Source organism: Arachis ipaensis, chromosome B3, assembly GCF_059453495.1.
Source record: "Arachis ipaensis isolate K30076 ecotype BB chromosome B3, ASM5945349v1, whole genome shotgun sequence".
In the NCBI taxonomy this organism is placed as follows: domain Eukaryota; kingdom Viridiplantae; phylum Streptophyta; class Magnoliopsida; order Fabales; family Fabaceae; genus Arachis; species Arachis ipaensis.
The window spans coordinates 73,960,867-73,981,978 of NC_142438.1; the positions used below are offsets into that span (position 1 = coordinate 73,960,867).

General features: G+C 37.5%; 1 protein-coding gene across 1 annotated transcript; it reads left to right on the top strand.

Annotated features, from left to right (window-relative positions):
- The first annotated feature begins 18,516 nt into the window (after positions 1 to 18,516).
- LOC148571143 (uncharacterized) lies at positions 18,517 to 20,721 on the top strand. Its single transcript, XM_088507914.1, has one exon. It carries the CDS (start codon positions 18,517 to 18,519, stop codon positions 20,719 to 20,721), a length of 2,205 nt encoding a protein of 734 aa, XP_088364040.1.
- The last annotated feature ends 391 nt before the right edge of the window (positions 20,722 to 21,112 follow it).

Here is a 21,112-nt window from a genome sequence, read left to right on the forward strand (position 1 = left end):
ACTATTTTCCTTGCTCGATAGCCGGTAACACCTTCCATAACGCTTCATCATTTTCATGAGCCCTTAGGAGCTCAGATTTAAAATCACTCGAGATTTCTAATCGGCTCAAACACAAGGTTCCAGATACTTCACAAGCACCAATTTTCAGACACTCGAATTCCTTGAGCAACTTCTCCTCTTGAAGCATCATCCAAGCCGCATATAATGACTTCCGACTTAACGCATCCGCCACTACATTCGCCTTTCCTGGATGGTAATTCAACTCAAAGTCGTAGTCCTTCAATAATTCCATCCACCTCCTTTGCCTCATATTAAGCTCTTTCTGATCAAAGAGATATTTCAAGCTCTTGTGATCGGAGAAGACTTGGAACTTAACCCCATAGAGATAATGCCTCCACACCTTCAAGGCAAACACGACCGCAGCGAGTTCCAAATCGTGCGTAGGGTAACTAACTTCATGAGGTCTCAACTGTCGTGAGACATACGCCACCACATTATGATGCTGCATCAGCACGCATCCTAGACCCTTTAGTGAGGCATCACAGTACACCTCAAATGGTTCTTTTGGCTCAAGTAACACTAACACAGGTGCAGTGGTCAACTTTTTCTTCAATGTCTGAAAGCTCTCCTCGCACTCAGGAGTCCAAACAAACGGAGTGTCTTTGCGAGTTAACTTTGTCAATGGCAAGGCTAATTGCGAAAAGCCTTTGATGAACCTTCGGTAATAGCAGCTAAACCCAGAAAACTCCTTATCTCAGTTACTGTGGTTGGTTGCTTCCAATCCATCACAGCTTCCACCTTAGTTGGATCTACGGCTATTCCTTTCTTACTCACCACGTGACCCAAAAACTTCACCTCACTCTTCCAGAACTCACACTTAGACAGTTTCGCATAGAGTTTCTTCTCCTTCAAAATCTGCAACACGGTCCGCAAGTGTTCCGCATGCTCCTCTTCAGTCTTGGAGTAAATTAGTATATCGTCAATGAAGACAACAACGAATTTATCCAGAAATGGACGGAACACTCTATTCATGTAATCCATAAACACTACAGGAGCATTCGTCAACCCAAAAGACATTATAGTATACTCGTAATGACCATAACGAGTCCTGAAAGCGGTCTTAGGGATATCCTCACCCCTCACCCTTATCTGGTGATAACCGGATCGCAAATTGATCTTGGAGAAAACCCCAGCTCTTTGTAATTGATCCATGAGGTCATCAATTCTTGGCAATGGGTACTTATTCTTTATGGTGACCTTGTTCAGCTGCCTGTAATCCACACAGAGCCGCATACTTCCATCTTTCTTCTTTACCAGTAACACTGGAGCACCCCACGGGGAAACACTTGGTCGGATAAAGTACTTACCCAACAATTCCTCTAACTGAGACTTTAGCTCGGCCATTTCTAATGGTGACATTCTATAAGGAGCACTTGAGATTGGTCCCGCCCCAGGCACCAATTCAATAGCAAACTCGACCTCTCGGTTAGGTGGAAATTCCTCAATATCATCGGGAAACACTTCCGGAAACTCACACACTACCAGAATCTGATCCAACTTTTGGTCATCACTCGAAACACCCACGGTTAACAACAGGATACCCTGACATTCGATTCCGAAATAGTTCACCATCATCGAATTCAAGTAATAGTTATTCACCACGACCGGCCCTTCTGTATCCTCCGGCATAAAGTACACCGACTTTGTAGAACAATCAAGCAGGACATGGTTCTTAGATAACCAGTCCAATCCCAAGATAAGAGCAAGACCAATCACCGGTAAGAAGATTAAATTATGGACAAAATCACGCTGCTTGAACCTAAACGAAACTTTCGGGCATCCTAGCCTAGTCACCATGGCTTCATGGGTAGCGTTATACACTTTTAGGTCATAACCTAAGGTTACGATCTTCAATCCTAACTCATGGGCTTTCTCAAATGCAATGAATGAATGCGATGCTACCGAATCAAATAAAGCATTTAAAGTTTGACCAGCCATTTCACAGTTACCTCAAATGAGTGTCTCGGATCCCTCTGCACCCACAGCTGAGGTGGTGAACACCCGACCAGTTTGTTGTGCTTTCCCAGCACCTTGCTTCTGCCGCTCCGGACAACTTGCGGCTTTATGCCCCGCCTTTCCACAATTGTAGCACAAACCCCATCCGGCCTTGCACGGTGCTCCCGGATAGTGACTTCCACACCTAGTACAAGCTTGATCATTCTGAGGCTGCTTCCCAAACCTTTTCTCTTGGGAGTTGTTGTTGTTGGGCCTCCTAAAAGAACTTCCCCTTTTGAAAGGCGGACCTCTAGGTGCAAAGCTCTTCCCTCGGTTCTGTGGAAATGATCCTTTGTGACTCCCTTTCTCAGTGGCTGCCCTCTTCACACACTCTTAGCAACCCTACACTTGTTCACCAACTCGGAGAAAGTCCTAATCTCCATTGGCCCCACCGAACTGAAAATATCGCTCCGGAGTCCTCCTTCGTACTTAACACACTTCCATTCTTCATATTCCACCAGAGTCCTTTGACACATACGAGAGAATCTGAACAGCTCCTCAAACTTGTCAGTATACTCAGATACGGACATAGTACCCTGCTTCAGCTGCAACAATTCAAGCTCTTTGGCCGTCCTAGCAGAAGTTGGAAAGTACTTCTTATAGAACTCCTATTGGAAGACATCCCAGGTGATATAATCATCACCCTGCTACAGAAGGCGTCAGATACCCTGCCACCAATGTGACGCTTCACCAGTGAGCAAATAGGTAGCGAACTCCATACGCTGCCCTTCAGGTACAACCTGCGCTTGCAGTGCTCGTTCCATAGCCTGAAACCATGTATCGGCTTCAGTCGGGCTAGTAGTTCCCTTGAACTTCGGGGGATTAACCTTCAAAAAGTTCGCCAGTGTCATCGGGCCCTGAACTCCACCTCCGTAATTACCATGGTTGTTCATCTGTTGACCAAGAGCCTCAGCAGTGGCTTGCATAGCAGCAGCCATATTCTCCAACGCAGTCATAAAGTTCACCGGGTCATTAGGGTTATTCTCCAGCGCACGAGCATTATTACGACTCCTCCCACGACCTCTACCGCGTCCACGAGGCGCCATCTGGTTCCTATACACACCAAACAATCGATATTAAGTTGATCAGTCTCAATATCGGAAGTCTAGTGCTTCAAAGTCCCAAATGTATGCTCATGAACGTTTATGCCAATTATATCAAGTAGATATACTAACAGCACATAACACACATACAGAGAATGCACAGAAGCATAGTCAGTCCGTCCCTCAGGCTCTACAGGAACGAACTGCTCTAATACCATAATGTAACACCCTACCATACAGAGTCTTATGCTTAAGTCATAATTCAGAGATGGCAAGGTATTACGACCTCTAAAACAAAAATTTAGTACGTATAGTAGTATGAGTAATTGATTATAACTAGGAGCCTTTGTAGAAAAAGGGGTAAACAAAAACCGTAACTCGAACACGCAACACTCCGATCGATAACGTAACGAGCAAAGGATAAGCTAACGCAAGATCATATATATACAAAAGTGTCAAAAATAGGAATATCAAGACTCAAAATCCGGTTGCGAAGATAACCGGTCCGAGCATAGCTATATATACATATAATAAAATAAGGAAAACCCCAAAGGAAACCCAAAGGGACACAAATACAGAAATCTATTCTCCAAAATCCCCTCTAGAAGGAGTCATCACAGTTTGTATTATTTAATGGAGATAAAAGTATCTATGTAAAACATATAAACTAAAACAGAGCCCCGAGAACAAGGATCTTCGCTAATCCAGAAGTCTCCAGCATGCCTTAACGAGAAGCCTCGCGTCCTGCATCTGAAAACCACAAAATCCGCATGGGTGAGAACCAGTGGTCCCCAGCACGGTAACAGCTTCCACATATATAATACATAATAATAGAGGAAAGCCGAAGGCAATCCTAGAACTTCCTCCAGATAATATCAAAGCTTATAAACAAACTAAACCGTAAGTGGCAACTGACTAAAGATCCTTCAGTCTAACTAATACTTCCCTTTCCAATTCCTTCAGACCTCCCAACCACCAGCAGGAGTATAATATAGCAAACACAGTTATATCAGACAAGAGATTTACAAATAGGAACGAATAAGACATTTAGACAATTAGCAAGTAATATGCAGTCAAATAGGCAATCTCAAACAATTCATGTAGTATGCTTATGATGCATGCCTGTCCCTAGTGGCTGATGATATCATCTGTCGGTTATAGAGCCAACCCGACAAGTCTTGGTAGCTAACCATTGGACTGTCCCTCTGTCGCGCATCCCCAACTCGAGTTATACTCATCATAAACTTGATCATAATCATGATCCATATCCATCACCCTCACTGGTGAATATTTACGGGGGCGAGCTCATCCGGGCCTTTCACAGTGCCCGGCCACACTTACGACATAGGGTCAAAAGAGCTTCGAGTCTCAACCTGGAGCACGTGGTGGCTAGCCACTACTTCCTCCCAGGGAAACCCTCATCTTCGATGGTGGAAGTGCAAACATTCACAATTCATTCAACAGCATATATGCATTTATACTTAGCCATAATCATGGCTCCGCCGTAACACAGAAATAATCTAGCCATCCGGCTCATGGTTAAGTCCATAACCAGCCAATTTATTAACAATTACGGCCCTTCGGCCCATGGCACAACAAGCACTTCCACCGCCATCCTCCGCATCTCACATAATCATCTTTGATCCTCAATGATCATTCATTTTTCCCCTTGCTTCACTCGCAAGTTACCACATTCACCAGCCCTTTTTCTCATGCTAGGCATATCATAATGATTCAAGACATAAGTGGTGAGATCGGAGGTTTAGAAGTATGAAATTTGGCTTTTAAAACTCAAAAATCAACTTTGGGATGAAAACAGGGCCACGCGTGGATGGCCTTAAAACTCATCGACGCGCAAGCATCATACGCGTGAACGTGCGAATTGAAAATTAGCCAAATGACGTGCGAGCGTCAACCACGCGTACGCATGGGTGCTCTTGCGTCCCAGGCACAAAACTAGCACAACTCTGGCATAACTCTCTGGAAAATGGCTAGGCATTTGGTGCAGCGCATCGACGCGTCCGCGCACACCACGCGCACGCATGGATGGTGCTTTCTTGAAGAACGGCGCGTATGCGCCAAGTGCGCCTACGCGCGGGGGGTCATTCTGCTAAAAATTTTCTAAGATAAAAGCTGTAGAATTCACAGATTCAACCCCCAATCTTCCGACGGACGTAACTTTCTCATTTTAAATCGTTTTTCACCCGTTCTTCGAACGACATGGACATCCCGGATCCAATTTCATTTCTAAATAGATTTGGCACAAATCAGAGATCCGTAGTCCAAGTTATGTCCCGTCAAAGTATGCCCAAAAACCATATTTTCATACAAAATCATAAAGTGCCATTTTCAAAACAAGCCACTTTCAACTCTTTTCAAAATCAATCAAAATATGCCAATTTCATCCCTTTTCTTTGATATCAATCAAAATGTACCAAAATCAACATCAAGCCATCCTCAACTCACACATTGACATTTTACCAAATTTCCAAAATCGCCATCCAACCCTTTTAACACTTCTCAATCAAATGGCTAAAGGACAAACACAATATCATGTCATACATCCTCCCTCACCCCAATTTCCAATAATACCATTTCCAATCAACCATCATTATACATAATCAACATTATACTCACCATCAACATGGTATCACCCATCAATTCAACCTCAATCATCCATCAAGCATATATCACAACATGCATTTCTCATATATCACACAATCAAGGCATCAATATTCATAATCACATATATGATCACATCATATATCTCAACCATTCAACAACATCAACAATCCAATGCCTATCTTAGGGCCTCTAGCCTAAGTATTTCCTACCACATTATATATTAGATACGGGAAACCGTAACCATACCTTAGCCGATTTTCCACGCTCAACCGGAGCACTTCCAAACCACTTGTCCATAAGCTCTCAAGGTATCAACACCTCCAAGAACAGATTTTATCACACAAAATCCTTTTCTAAGCTTTCCAAAATCACCAATCAAGCTCCAATATTCACATATACACAACCTAAGCCACAATCATCATATCCATACACAACATCTCAATACCCAAACATCATAGAACAATAATTTACACTAGGGTTGAGAATCTTACCACACCCAAGGTCCAAGGAGACAATATTAACCTTCTCCTTCAAGAGAGTTGGGTCCTATAACATCAAAGAACCCAAAATCTCAACATTTCACCCATGAAATTCGAAAACAAGGGCTGAAATTTCGAAGAGCAAAACGTGGCTTACCTCCTAAATGATTGTATGGGTTTTGTAGAGCTCTCCGCGGTGAACGCGTGGCCGCAAACGGTGCGGCAATCGGAGTTCTAGATCAAAAGTTATGGTGGTTTGAAGATCAAGTGAGAGATAGAACTTGAGAGAGTGTTCTTCCCTTCCTCTCCACCATTTCAGCGTGAATGAGAGTGTTGTGAGGAGAGAGAGTGCTGAAAACTAGGGTTTTGGTTTAGTTTAGTTGGGCCAGGGGCCCACTTTGGGTCCGGTTGGACCGGTTTGGCCCGTTCGGTCCAATCTTGGTCCGTTTTCTATAAAATTGGTACCGAAATTCTCATCTCAATCTCCTCTATCATATTAAGCCATAAAAATAACATTTTTGGCTTTCTAGAATAAATTCTCATTTATGGGTTAATTAGCCGTTAATTAACCGGGTCTTACAAAATCTAGAATCAATTTCATTATGCCAAGAGAGCTCAAACTGAATCCTATGATCCCTCTCTCTCAAGGTTCACAATAGGATTCTAATAGATCCAAGGATCTTTGAAGAACAAAACTCTCTTGCAAGGATTCTAATAGATATCCAAGTATGAAGATAGAGTGAAGAAGAGAAGGAGAAATAAACATCAATTCAATTAAAATTGAAACAGAGCTCCTTTCCCAAATGCAAAGGGAATTAAGTGGTCATTGCTCTCAAATGAAAACTAAATTTCATGAAATTAAAGTGCATGAAAATAAAGAGTGAGAATTCAAAATAGAAATTGAAAATTCAAGAATTCATAAATGAAAATTACAAAGTAAACTAAAATACTACTAAGGAAGAAGAGAAGTGGAAAAGAAGAAGAGTGTTTGAGGGGGAGGGGTCTGAAGACCCACTCCCAATGGAGTGTGCCAATTCACAGAATTCCAAATTGGTCTCCTCCGTATCCCCCAATCCCACCCTTTATTCTATGAAGCTAATGCCTTTATATAGGCTTTCCTAAATTACAAATTGAAATAAAATTAAAAGTAAATTACAATCAAAATGAAAATTAATTATTCTAGATCATTCTTGTGGCCTTGATTGGTTGAGATTTATGGGCTTTGTTCTTGTTGGATTAGCTAGCTCATGAGTGGAGTTGCTGGCCTTTAAGGAAAACAGAGGAAGTAGAGCTTGTTCACATCAATTCTGGCCCAGTGAACGGGCGTTACTGGCAAACACGCTAGTGTTATTGCAAGTTGGCAACATGTGTGTTAGTCCCCCCTGGGCTGAGGTTTGGTAATGGGTGTTGCTAGCCCAAGTTGTTGCCAAACACTTGGCTCTTCTTCTTCTTGGTTTCACTTTTCATGCTTAATGTTGCCTAAACTTTGAGCTTCAATCCTTTGCTTCAATATCGACTATTATACATCATTGGAAAGCTCATAATGTCTTCTATCCAATGCACTTGGGATCATCTCAATTGGATCTTCCTAGCTCAAGTTATGCTTCATTGAAGAGGGCAAGGTCAAGTTGCCTTGGTTGTGGGCGTTTTTATCAAACACGCCAGTTCACTCCAAGTTGGCAACGTGCTAGTGCCCTTCCTTGGCCCAAATTCTTGGCCCCTTGGCGTTGTTGATGAACACACCTTCTCCTCCTTGCCTTGGAAAAGTGCTTGACTTTCTTTGGGCTCATTCATGCCTCCTTGAATTTCAACTTCATGTTCTTATTTTTGGGGCCTAAATATGACCATGATTTGTGCTTCAATTTTGTGCTCCACTACAGACTATTATACATGGTTGAAAAGTTCTGAATGTCAGCTTTCCAACACAACTGAAAGCACCTCAATTGGATCTTTGTAGCTCAAGTTATCCTCCATTGAAGAGAGCAAGGTCAGGCTGCCAAAATCGCGGGCGTTGTTAGCAAACACGCCTTTGCTCTTCCAAGTTGGCAACGTGTTCATTTTCTGAGGCTCCAAATGAAGCCCGCTTTTGAAGCTTTAAACGAATGTCAAACCCATACTATGATATATGGTTGGAAAGATCTAGATGTCTACTTTCTTACTCTGTTAAAATCACCTCATTTGGAGCTTTGTAGCTCAAGATATACTCCATTGAAGGAGGTAAGGTCAGGCTGCCAAGCTCACCAGCGTTTTTGGCAAACACTCTCTTGTATTTCCAAGTTGCCAACGTGCTACCTTCATTCTTCCCCATCCAAAGCTTCCTGGCGTTGTTGCCAAACACGCCAATGCTTTCTTGAGTTGGCAACGTGCTCGATGCTCTTTCCTAGCTCCAAACATTGCTTCCCACGTTGCCATTGAACACGCCTATAGAACCCACGTTGGCAACGTGCTCATTTCTGAAGCTCTAAATGAAGCCAGCTTTTAAAGCTTTAAACGAATGTCAAACCCATACTATTATATATTGTTGGAAAGCTCTAGATGTCTACTTTCAAATGCCGTTGGAATCATCGTATTTGGAGCTTTGTAGCTCAAGTTATGCTCCATTGAATGGGGCAAGGTCAGGATGCCAGATTTGCTGGAGTTGTTGGTGAACACGCCAATGTGATTCTAAGTTGCCAACGTGCTCTTCATTCCCAGGTTGCCAAGCTTGCTACGTTTTTGATGAACACGCCCATGCAATCCCAAGTTGGCAACTTTCTTCTTCATTCCAAGGCTTGACAAGCTTGCTTGGCGTTGGAGGCAAACACGCCTTCCATCTCCCAGGTTGGCAACGTGCATTACCTTCCAGGGAGCCAAATTCTTGCAAGGGCGTTGCTAGCAAACACGCCCTCACCTTCCCCAAGTTGGCAACGTGCATTCTTTATCCTTTTAGCTCCAAGTTTGCTGAGTTGCCAATGAACACGCCAATAGAAAGCTAAGTTGGCAACGTGCTATGCCTTCCAAGGCTGCCAAGCTTGCTGGCGTTAGAGGCAAACACACCTTCCTTCCCCCAAGTTGGCAACGTGCACTCTATCTCTTGTCATCCAGGGCTTCCTCACTTCATTGCTTCACACATTGGCGTTGGCGACGCCCTTCTAGAGTTGGCAACGCCCTTGGTGACTTCCTCCTTGCTCCAGGGCTCTTTGCTTCACCTATCATCAACCAAACACATGCATCAAAGCCTTGCTAAATCACAAGATTTTGCATCATTCATAACATCAAACAATTTTTGCATAAATCTCATGAAAATACACATAATTAACAATGTTTGATTGAATCAAGGCATGCATACAATTCTCATCCAAATACTTGCTTATTGCCTAAGAAAATGCATGAAACCAACCTAAAGCATACAAAAAATGGCTAGTAAAACTAGCCAAGATGCCCTGGCATCACTTGTCCTTGAGGTCCTTAGTTCAAGCCTTGGGTGAAGCACTTGTGGAGCTAATTTTCTTGCAACCAAGTAGCGCCTGATGTCTCCCTTCCTTGAGGTGCCTAGTTCGATCCTTGGGGAGTGCAAGAGCTGCCCATTTTTCATGGCACAAGAGTGGCGCCCAAAAGCTTTGCTTCCTTGAGGGACTTAGTTCGAACCTTGGTGAGTGAAAACAAGCCAAAATTGGCTTGTTTTTCCTTGTGAAGTAGCGATGGCCCCCTCCCCTTGGTCATGGGTGATGTGTTTTTTCGGAAAACGAAAAATGAATTCCAAACACACAAAACTCACCGGCAAGTGCACCGGGTCGTATCAAGTAATAATAACTCACGTGAGTGAGGTCGATTCCACAGGGATTGAAGGATTGAGCAATTTTAGTTTAGTGGTTGATTTAGTCAAGCGAATCAAGATTTGGTTGAGTGATTTGTGATTAACAGAATTTAAATTGCATGGAAAGTAAAGGGAATGGGTAAATTGTATGAAATTAAAGAGAACAGAAAATAAAGTGCTGAATCTTAAAGAACAAGAAATTAAATGGCAGAAACTTAGAACGCAAGAAATGTAAATTGCAGAATCTTAAAGTGCAAGAAATGTAAATGGCTTGAATTGTAAAGGAAATTGGGAATGGGATTTGAAGAAATCAAACAAGGAAAAGTAAAATGCAATAAACAGAAAAGTAGAAGATGACTTGAATTAAACCGGATCTAAAACGGAAATGAGAATAAGCTTGGTGTGACAACGAAACAAGGAAATTGAAATTGAAAGCTATAGATCTCAGGACTCAAGAGACTAGATAGCCAAGTCTAGATCTCACTGCCTTCCTAGATCCAGCAAGAACAATTGCAAAGGAAATAAAGAAATGTAAATTGCAGAAGAGTAGAAGCCGAAGCAGTTAACAGAAATGGAAATTCAATTGTGCAGAGATTTAAACAAGATCTCAAAGTGAGATTGAAACAGAATTTCTTCAATTCTCCACCCAAGATCCAAAACAAGAAAAGTAAAGAGTGTTGAGCAGGAACAAGGAAGAAGAGAGATCAATTCTCCTTCCCAATTCTCTAGAATTCTAAAGCAACAATTCAAAAATGTAAAGGTGAGCTCTCTGTAAGTGTTCCCAATTCTCTCCAAAGAAAAGCTCTCCAAAAACTACTCAGCAAAAACTAAAAGGAAAAAGCTCCCTGAAAAACTTAAATCCTAAGCTATTTATACACTTTCTTCAAATGGTCTTCAAGCCTTGAATTGGGCCTTTGCTCTTGATGGAATTAGGTTGATAAAGGCCTTGGTTGATTGCTCTTGGAGTTGGAGAAAGATCCATTGTGAACCGGGTTGAAATCATGAAAGTTTGAGTAAAAGTTTGAGTAAAAGTTTGAGGCAAACTTTTACTCAAACTTTTTATACCAGATGGCTTCACTTGCTGCTACCAACGTTTGGGCTAAAGTTTGAGGTCAAACTTTTGCTCAAACGTTGGCCCCCTTGTGCATATGTGTGGTGCCAACGTTTGCCAAAAAGCTTGAGGCAAACGTTGGCGCAAACTTTTCTCCTCCAGGGTGTGCAAGTGTGGTGCCAACGTTTGCCAAAAAGTTTGAGGCAAACGTTGGCTCAAGCTTTTCTCCCAAAAGTTTGAGCTAAAGTTTGAGGCAAACTTTTGCTCAAGCTTTTTTCCTCTGGAGTGTTTTCAATTCTTCCAAAAGTTTGAGCTAAAGTTTGAGGCAAACTTTGGCTCAAACTTTTTTTTTCTCTGGCATGTTTTCAACTCTTCTAAAAGTTTGAGCTAAAGTTTGAGGCAAACTTTGGCTCAAACTTTTTGTTCTCTCTTGCTCCTAGCCATTTCTTCTTCCTTCAACCTTCTTCAAAACTCTTTCCACCTATCATCAATCAATCAAAACAATCAAAGCTATGCCCCAAATAATGAGATTGTGTTTCTTTCATAATATATGATAATTATAGCATAAAATCTCATGAAAGTGCATGAATTCATACATGGTTGATTGAATCAAAGGAAACATGGAAATCTACCCAATTGGCTTGCTTATGGCTTAAGAAAGTGCGTAAAATCAATCGAAAACAAAAGAAAAAGGCTAGTGAAACTAGGCTAAGATGACTTGTCATCAATGGGTTCAAGCCTTGGTGAGTGAATTGGCAAGCTTTTCTTCCTTGATTTTCTTTGAAGCATGCCCAAAAAAGCTCTTTGGCAAGATCTTCAAAGCTCTTGGCAAGAGCTTGGCTCTTGCTTCCTTCTTCCATGTGCTCTTGATAAAGCTCTTGGCAAGAGCTTGGCTTCTGATTCTTTGAAGGAAAGCTCTCCACAAGAGCTTTAAAGCTCTTGGAAAGAGCTTTATATCCTTGTTTCTTGAATCCATCCATGCTTCTCCTTCTTTGAGCCACGCTTCTCTTCCTTGTGCCACGCTTTCTTTCTTTGCTTAGATCATGCTCCTTAGGCTACGCTTTTCTTATTTTTTTTTCTTTTCTTCACCTACAAGTAATCAAAATAACCAATCAAAGTATCACAAAATTCACAAAGCTTAAAATTCATTTAAAACCAATTAATTTTAGTTTAAACTTCATGATTTTGTATCAATTAAGGGGTGGTTGATTGATTCAAAGAAACCATGCAATTCCACTCCAAACCGCTAACATATAATACAAGAAAGTGCATAAAACCTAATAAAAACAAAGAAAAAGACTAGTAAAACTAGGCTAAGATGACTTGTCATCACAAGTCTATCAATATCTAGTAAATAACAGATCTGTAAATTTATTATTTTTTTAATTTTTAAAGTAAAAAAATAAGTTCTTTTCTAATAATAGAAGAAAAAAATTCCAAGAATATACAAAAAATTTAAAAATTTAAAAATTTAAAATTTTTTAAAGTAATTTATTCTTAATTTGTGAACAGGTGTAGCAAAAAAAGTCAACTGTCCGGGTGTAGCATTTTTCGGTGAATAAAAAGTAAAAAATATTATTAAAAAATTTAAAATTTTTATAAACTAAATTTTTTATTTTTGAATTTTTAAATTATATGATTAAATTATTTTTTTATATTATAAAAGTAAAATAAAGTCCAACAATATCTAGTAAACAACAAATTTGTAAACTTATTATTTTCTTTTTTACTTTTTAAACAAAAAAATTATTTTTTCTAATAGTAAAAAAATAAAAATTTATAACAATATTCAAAAAAACAAAAAAATTGAAAAATTTTAAAATTAATTTATTCTTAATTTGTGTACAAGTGCAACAAAAAAAGTCAAGTGTCCAGGTGTAGCATTATCTGGTGAATAAAAAATAAAAAAGAATTTAAAAAATTTAAAAATTTTAAAAAACTAAATTTTTTATTTTTGAATTTTTATATTATGAGTTTAAATTTTTATTTAAATTAGAAAAATAAAATAAAGTCTAGCAATATCTAGTAAATAACAGATCTGTAAATTTTTTATTTTTTAATTTTTAAAATAAAAAATAAGTTCTTTTCTAATAATATAATAAAAAAATTCCAACAATATACAAAAAAAAAGAAAAATTGAAAAATTTTAAATTTTTAAAAGTAACTTATTCTTAATTTGTGAACAGGTGTAGCAAAAAAAGTCAACTGTCCGGGTGTAGCATTTTTCGGTGAAGAAAAAGTAAAAAATATTATTAAAAAATTTAAAATTTTTATAAACTAAATTTTTTATTTTTTAATTTTTAAATTATATGATTAAATTATTTTTTTATATTATAAAAGTAAAATAAAGTCCAGCAATATCTAGTTAAAAACAAATTTGTAATTTTACTATTTTCTTTTTTACTTTTTAAACAAAAAAAATTAATTTTTTTCTAATAGTATAAAAATAAAAAATTCTAACAATATACAAAAAAGAAAATAATTGAAAAATTTTAAAACTAATTTATTCTTAATTTGTGTACAAGTGTAACCAAAAAAAGTCAAGTGTCCAGGTATAGCATTATCTGGTGAATAAAAAATAAAAAAGAATTTAAAAAATTAAAAAATTTTAAAAAACTAAATTTTTTATTTTTGAATTTTTATATTATGAGATTAAATTTTTTTATTTAAATTAGAAAAATAAAATAAAGTCTAGCAATATCTAGTAAATAACAGATCTGTAAATTTATTATTTTTTAATTTTTAAAATAAAAAATAAGTTCTTTTCTAATAATAGAAGAAAAAAATTCCAACAATATACAAAAAATAGAAAAATTGAAAAATTTTAAATTTTTTAAAGTAATTTATTCTTAATTTGTGAACAGGTGTAGCAAAAAAGTCAACTGTCCGGGTGTAGCATTTTTTGGTGAATAAAAAGTAAAAAATATTATTAAAAAATTTAAAATTTTTATAAACTAAATTTTTGGTTTTTGAATTTTTAAATTATATGATTAAATTATTTTTTATATTATAAAAGTAAAATAAAGTCCAGCAATATCTAGTAAACAGCAAATTTGTAAATTTATTATTTTCTTTTTCACTTTTTAAACAAAAAAATTAATTTTTTTCTAATAGTAGAAAAATAAAAATTCTAACAATATAAAAAACAACAAAATAATTGAAAATTTTTAAAATTAATTTATTCTTAATTTGTGTAGAAGTGCAACCAAAAAAAGTTTAGTGTCCAGGAGTAGCATTATCCGATGAATAAAAAATAAAAAAAATTTTAAAATTTTAAAAAACTAAATTTTTTATTTTTGAATTTTTATATTATGAGATTAAATTTTTTTATTTAAATTAGAAAAATAAAATAAAGTCTAGCAATATCTAGTAAATAACAGATCTAGAAATTTATTATTTTTTAATTTTTAAAATAAAAAAATAAGTTCTTTTCTAATAATAGAAGAAAAAAATTCCAACAATAAACAAAAATTGAATAATTGAATAATTTTAAATTTTTTAAAGTAATTTATTCTTAATTTGTGAACAGCTGTAGCAAAAAAGTCAACTGTCCGGGTGTAGCATTTTTCGGTGAATAAAAGTAAAAAATATTATTAAAAAATTTAAAATTTTTATAAACTAAATTTTTTATTGTTGAATTTTTAAATTATATGATTAAATAATTTTTTTATATTATAAAAGTAAAATAAAGTCCAGCAATATCTAGTAAACAACAAATTTGTAAACTTATTATTTTCTTTTTTACTTTTTAAAAAAAAATTATTTTTTATAATAGTAAAAAAATAAAAAATTATAAAAATATACAAAAAACAAAATAATTGAAAAATTTTAAAATTAATTTGTGTACAAGTGCAATAAAAAAAAGTCAAGTGTCCAGGTGTAGCATTATCCGGTGAATAAAAAATAAAAAGGAATTTAAAAAATTTAAAAATTTTAAAAAACTAAATTTTTTATTTTTGAATTTTTATATTATGAGATTAAATTTTTTTATTTAAATTAGAAAAATAAAATAAAGTCTAGCAATATCTAGTAAATTTTTATTTTTTAATTTTTAAAATAAAAAAGTAAGTTCTTTCTAATAATAGAAGAAAAAAATTCCAACAATATACAAAAAAAAAAAAAGAAAAATTGAAAAATTTTAAATTTTTAAAAGTAATTTATTCTTAATTTGTGAACAGGTGTGGCAAAAAAAGTCAACTGTCCGGGTGTAGCATTTTTCGGTGAATAAAAAGTAAAAAATATTATTAAAAAATTTAAAATTTTTATAAACTAAATTTTTTATTTTTGAATTTTTAAATTATATGATTAAATTATTTTTTTATATTATAAAAGTAAAATAAAGTCCAGCAATATCTAGTAAACAACAAATTTATAAACTTATTATTTTCTTTTTTACTTTTTAAACTAAAAAATAATTTTTTTCTAATAGTAAAAAAATAAAAAATTATAACAATATACAAAAAAACAAAATAATTGAAAAATTTTAAAATTAATTTATTCTTAATTTGTGTACAAGTGCAACCAAAAAAAGTCAAGTGTCCAGGTGTAGCATTATTGATGACAAGTCATCATATACCCTTTTTAATAGTCTTTTTCTTTACTTTCATTTGGTTTTATGCACTTTCTTGCATCCTAAGAAAGCAATTTGGAATGAAAATGCATAACTTCTTTGAATCAAACAACCACCATATAATTGATGCTAAATCATGAGGTTTAGGCCAAATTTAATTGAAGTTTGATGATTTGTAAACCTTGTGAATTTGGTGATACTTTGATTGGTTGTTTTGATTAATTGTAGGTGAAGAAAAGAAGAAAAGAAGAAAAGCGTGACCTAAGGAGCGTGGTTCAAGGAATAGAAAGTGTGGCCATCAAAGGAGAAAGTGTAGTGCAACAAACCATGGAACTCATTCCAAGAGCACCAAGCACTAAGAGAGCGCTACACTCACTTCCAAGGGACCAAGGCACAAAGCTCAGCTCACTTTGTGAGCTGAGCACAACACAAGGCCAAGAAATAAGGAAATGAGGAACCAAGCTCAGCTCACAAAGTGAGCATTATCGAGAGCGCTAGAGGAGAAATTCAAGAAAAATGATTTCCAAATGCATGCTCCAAGACTTGAACCCATGACCAAGGGGAAAGGGTGGAGGCGCTACTCTCATGGAAAATAAGCAAAAATTGGCCAAATGCACTCCCCAAGCTTCGAACCCCACACCTTGAGGAAGCAAGGAAGCAAGGCAACCAAGAAAAGGGGTAGCGCATGCTTCCCATGGGTTTCGAACCAAGGACCCTTCCTTGGATACACCAAAGCTCAGCTCACAAAGTGAGCTGAGCGCTACTTCTTGATGCATGGGGGCACATCTTGACACGGCCAGGAAAGGAGTGGAGCGCATGACACGGTCCAAGGGGCAGCACAACAAATTGGCACTAAGGCACCAATGCTCAGCTCACAAAGTGAGCTGAGCTCTCCCCTGATGCACCCCAAGACAGCAGCACGCTATCAATGCTTCCCCACACTAAGTGTCGAAGCTCAGCTCACTTTGTGAGCTGAGCACTCCCCTGGAAGCATATTACCCATGGGCTGAAAATTCAACCAAAAGTCCAATTTAATTCAAATCTTCACCAAATCAAAAGCCCATCCAAATTCCAATATCCAAGAATAGAAAGTGTATAAATAGGAGTTAGTTTGATGTAATTAGGGGAGCTAAATTTTACTTTTGAATTTTCCTTTCATTTTCATTTTGAGCTTTTAGTTTTGAATTTAGATTTCAGAGAACTTGGGAGGAGAATTGATCTCTCTTCTTCTTGGTTCTTGCTTAAACACTCTTTAATTTTCTTGCTTTGGATCTTTGGTGGAGAATTGAAGAAATTCTGTTTCAATCTCACCTTGAGATCCCTTGTTTATTTTCTTTCTGCATAATTGAATTTGAATTTCTGTCTACTGCTTCTTCATTTACTTTGTCTCTGCAATTTACTTTTCTTTACTTCTTTTGCAATTGCTCTTGTTGGATCAAGGAAGGATTTGAGATCTAGACTTGTTATCTAGTCTCTTCCACTCCTGAGATCTCAACCCCTTTTAAATTGCTGCAACTTAAGCACTGCTTTCTAGTTCTTTAAATTCTCAAGTCATTTTACTTTTCTGTTAAGATCTACTTCACTGCACTTCAATTTTCTCTTTTATGTTTAATGCCATTTACTTGTTTCTTGTTTAATTCCTGCAAGTCCACGCCCCAATCCCTTTTACAATTCAAGCAATTTACATTTCTTGCACTTTAAGCTTCAGTTATTTATATTCCTTGCAAGTTAAGATTCTGCACTTTATTTTACATGCTCTTTAAGATTTAGTTTCTTTATTTTCCTGCTCTTTAGTTTACTGCAATTTTCCCTTTCCCAATTACATTTCATGCAATTTAGTTTCTGTTAATCACAAACACTCAACCAATTCTTGATTCGCTTGACTAAATCAACCACTAAACTAAAATTGCTCAATCATTCAATCCCTGTGGGATCGACCTCACTCATGTGAGTTATTATTACTTGATGCGACCCGGTACACTTGCCGGTTAGATTTGTGTGTTCTGTTGGAAATTTATTTTTCACCAAAATACTCATCAAGTTTTTGGCGCCGTTGCCGGGGATTGAAATAGGTTGACAATGATTAAGTGAGGTGGTAATCTAGATCAAGCACTTTTTCCCTTCTATTCTTTAAGTCTTTGACTAACACACTAACTGTTTGAATTTTTGCTTAAGCTAACTAAAACTTCATTCTAGCAATAGATTGAAGTATCACTGGTTGTGTTCCCTGTTATGTTGTTTGTATGTCAGGTACAGGGAGAGTTGTTCATGTTTTATCTGAAGTTGACCAAAGAACTCTAAGGAGATTGAGAAGAGCTGAAAGAGGGAAAAGTATTGTTGGAGAAGAAGAATCAGACGAAGAATTCCACGAGATGGAAGGAGATACATCTAATCCAGGAGAAGGAGTTAATAATCCACCACAACAGAGGAGAGTATTGGCTTCCTATACTTTTGCAAATGCTAGACATTGTGGAAGCAGCATTCTCACCCCTAATGTCAATGCAAATAACTTTGAACTGAAGCCACAACTCATCACATTGGTCCAGAACAACTGCTCATTTGGAGGAGGACCATTGGAGGATCCAAACCAACATCTATCTACCTTCTTAAGGATTTGTGACACTGTCAAGTCCAATGGTGTGAATCCTGAAACTTACAAGCTTCTGCTGTTCCCGTTCTCATTAAGGGACAAGGCCGCACAATGGCTTGAAACTTTTCCCCAAGGAAGCATCACTAGTTGGGATGACTTGATAACTAAATTTCTAGCCAAATTCTATCCACCCCAAAGAGTCATCAGGCTGAAAACTGAGGTGCAAACATTCACACAATTGGATGCTGAAAATCTGTATGAAGCATGGGAGAGATACAAGGCTCTGCTGAGGAAATGTCCACCAGAAATGTTCACTGAGTGGGACAAGCTACAGAACTTCTATGAAGGACTCACTCTAAAGGCTCAAGAATCACTTGACCATTCAGCTGGAGGATCGTTGCAACTAATGAAAACTGCAGAGGAAGCCCAAAATCTCATTGACATGGTGGCTAACAACCAATACTTCTTTGCTCATCAAAGACAACGCCAACCATCACAAAGAAGAGGAGTAATGGAGTTGGACGGAGTGGATTCAATCTTAGCTCAAAACAAAATGATGCAGCATCAAATTCAACAACAATTTGAGCAAATGACCAAGAGGATTGATAATCTCCAAGTTGCAGCAGTCAACACAAGCCAACCATCAACCACTTGGGAGCAAAATGAAGAAACTCAAGAGGAGCAACAGCAAGAGCAAGTCCAGTACATGCACAACCAAAATTTTGGACCAAATGAAGTATATGGTGATACCTACAACCCCTCTTGGAAGAATCATCCCAACCTTAGGTGGGGAGATAACCACAATCAACCTCAGCGGCCATGGCAAAGAAACTCCACCCAAAACAATTGGAAAAACACAAACTACAACAACCAGGCCTCTAACCAAAACACATACAGAAAACCACAAAATACCTACCCCAACTCTAACCAGTACCCATCCCACAACCAAACCTCTAACCAAAACACTTACCCTCAACCATCAACACCCCACACTCAACTCATTTCACAAGATTCTCAGAGAATTACCAACCTGGAGCTCCTAATGGAAAAACTGATGAAGAACCAAGAGATGACCACAAGGAACCAGGAAGCCTCCCTAAAGAATATGGAAAGGCAAATTGGTCAACTCTCCAAAAAGATCACCACTGAAAGGCCATCAAGCTCACTACCTAGTGACACTATTCCTAATCCAAAAGAGGAGTGCAAGGCAATACAGCTAAGGAATGGCAAAACCCTGGTGAGAAATGAAGAAGCAGTCAAGAAACCAAAGGAAAGTGACGAGAAACAAGACAAGGAAGAGAGGGCCAATGATGAAAAAGTGACAGCAAGCAAGCAAGCCTCAGAGGAGCTCAAAGAAAAAGAAGACCGGCCACAACAATCAAGAAAGGGGAAGGAAGCAATGGGGGAGCCAACCAAGGAACAAAGACAGGACATGAACTCCATACCTCCACTACCATATCCTCAAAGATTCAGCAAAGAGACTAAGGACCAACACTTCCCAAAATTTCTTGAAGTCTTCAAGAAGCTGGAGATCAATATCCCTTTGGCTGAAGCATTGGAACAAATGCCTCTGTATGCAAAGTTCTTGAAAGAGCTCATCAATAAGAAGAGGAGTTGGCAAGAAAAGGAGACTGTGCTCCTCACTGAAGAGTGCAGTGCACTCATCAGAAAAGGACTTCCTCCCAAGCTGGAAGACCCTGGAAGTTTCTTCCTACCTTGCACAATTGGAAGTCTATTTATCAACAAGGGGATGTGTGACTTAGGAGCAAGCATAAATTTAATTCCATCATCCTTAGTGAAAAAGCTTGGCATAGAGAAAGTGAAACCAATACAGATATCCTTAGAATTGGTGGATCAGTCAATAGTATATCCCAAGGGAGTGATTGAAAACCTTTTAGTTAAGATTGATAAGTTCATTTTTCCTGCGGACTTTGTAATACTGGACACTGAAGGAGAAGAAAACAGTTCAATCATCTTGGGAAGACCATTTTTGGCCACTGCTAGAGCCATCATAGATATAGAGCAGGGAGAACTAACTCTCAGGATGCATGAGGACAGCATAACCCTGAAAGTGTTTCCAGAACCACAAATCAGTGAAGAAAGGGACAAGATAGTCAGTGACTGGTTCCCAGGGGAAACAACCAACAACACTAGGGAACAGAAGAATGAGCATGTGCAGGGAGAAGAAGAAATTCAAAATGGAACCAGGATAATAAACAAGAAGGAAGGTACCGCCACCAAAGCTGCTATTAAGGAAGAAAGGTCGACAAGAAAAAGGAAGAAAAACAAGAAGAAAGCTCACAAAGGGTGGAAGAATAAAAAGATCCCAACCGAAGGACTCTCCAAAGGTGACAAGGTGCAACTAACATATCAACAGCTGGGAACTGAGGATCACTACACTGTTAACCAAGTACTCTCTCTTGAGCATGTGGAAATTGAGCACCAAGGGACAAAGAAGAAGTTCACAGTCAGAGGAGACAGGCTAAGGCACTACAGTCATCAACCACCATAAAAGAAGGGGTTCAATGTCAAGCTAGTGACACTAAAAGAGCGCTTCATGGGAGGCAACCCATGATTTAAGATTCCTGCTTGCTTTTAAATTCAATAAATCTTGATCACCTCAGCATGATTTTGAACATACTTGACAGATGCATGCATTGTTTTGAAACGTATGTCAGACTTCTAAGTTTGGTGTGCTTGACAGCACACAAAAGTTAACCTTTCAAGCACTTTGAGATCATATACTTAGTCACTGAGATGAAGTATATGACCAAACATTAAGTTTGGTGTCTACATACGTGTCAATTATAAGAAATATCAACTCTTGTTCAGAAAAGAGAAAAGACAATCAAAAATCATGCAGAGGTGAAGCATGCATTGTTACTATTTCTAGGAATTTTTGA

Bases quoted from the DNA above. Each gene is read 5' to 3' on its own strand.
- LOC148571143 (XM_088507914.1), top strand. From the start codon at position 18,517: ATGTTCACTGAGTGGGACAAGCTACAGAACTTCTATGAAGGACTCACT.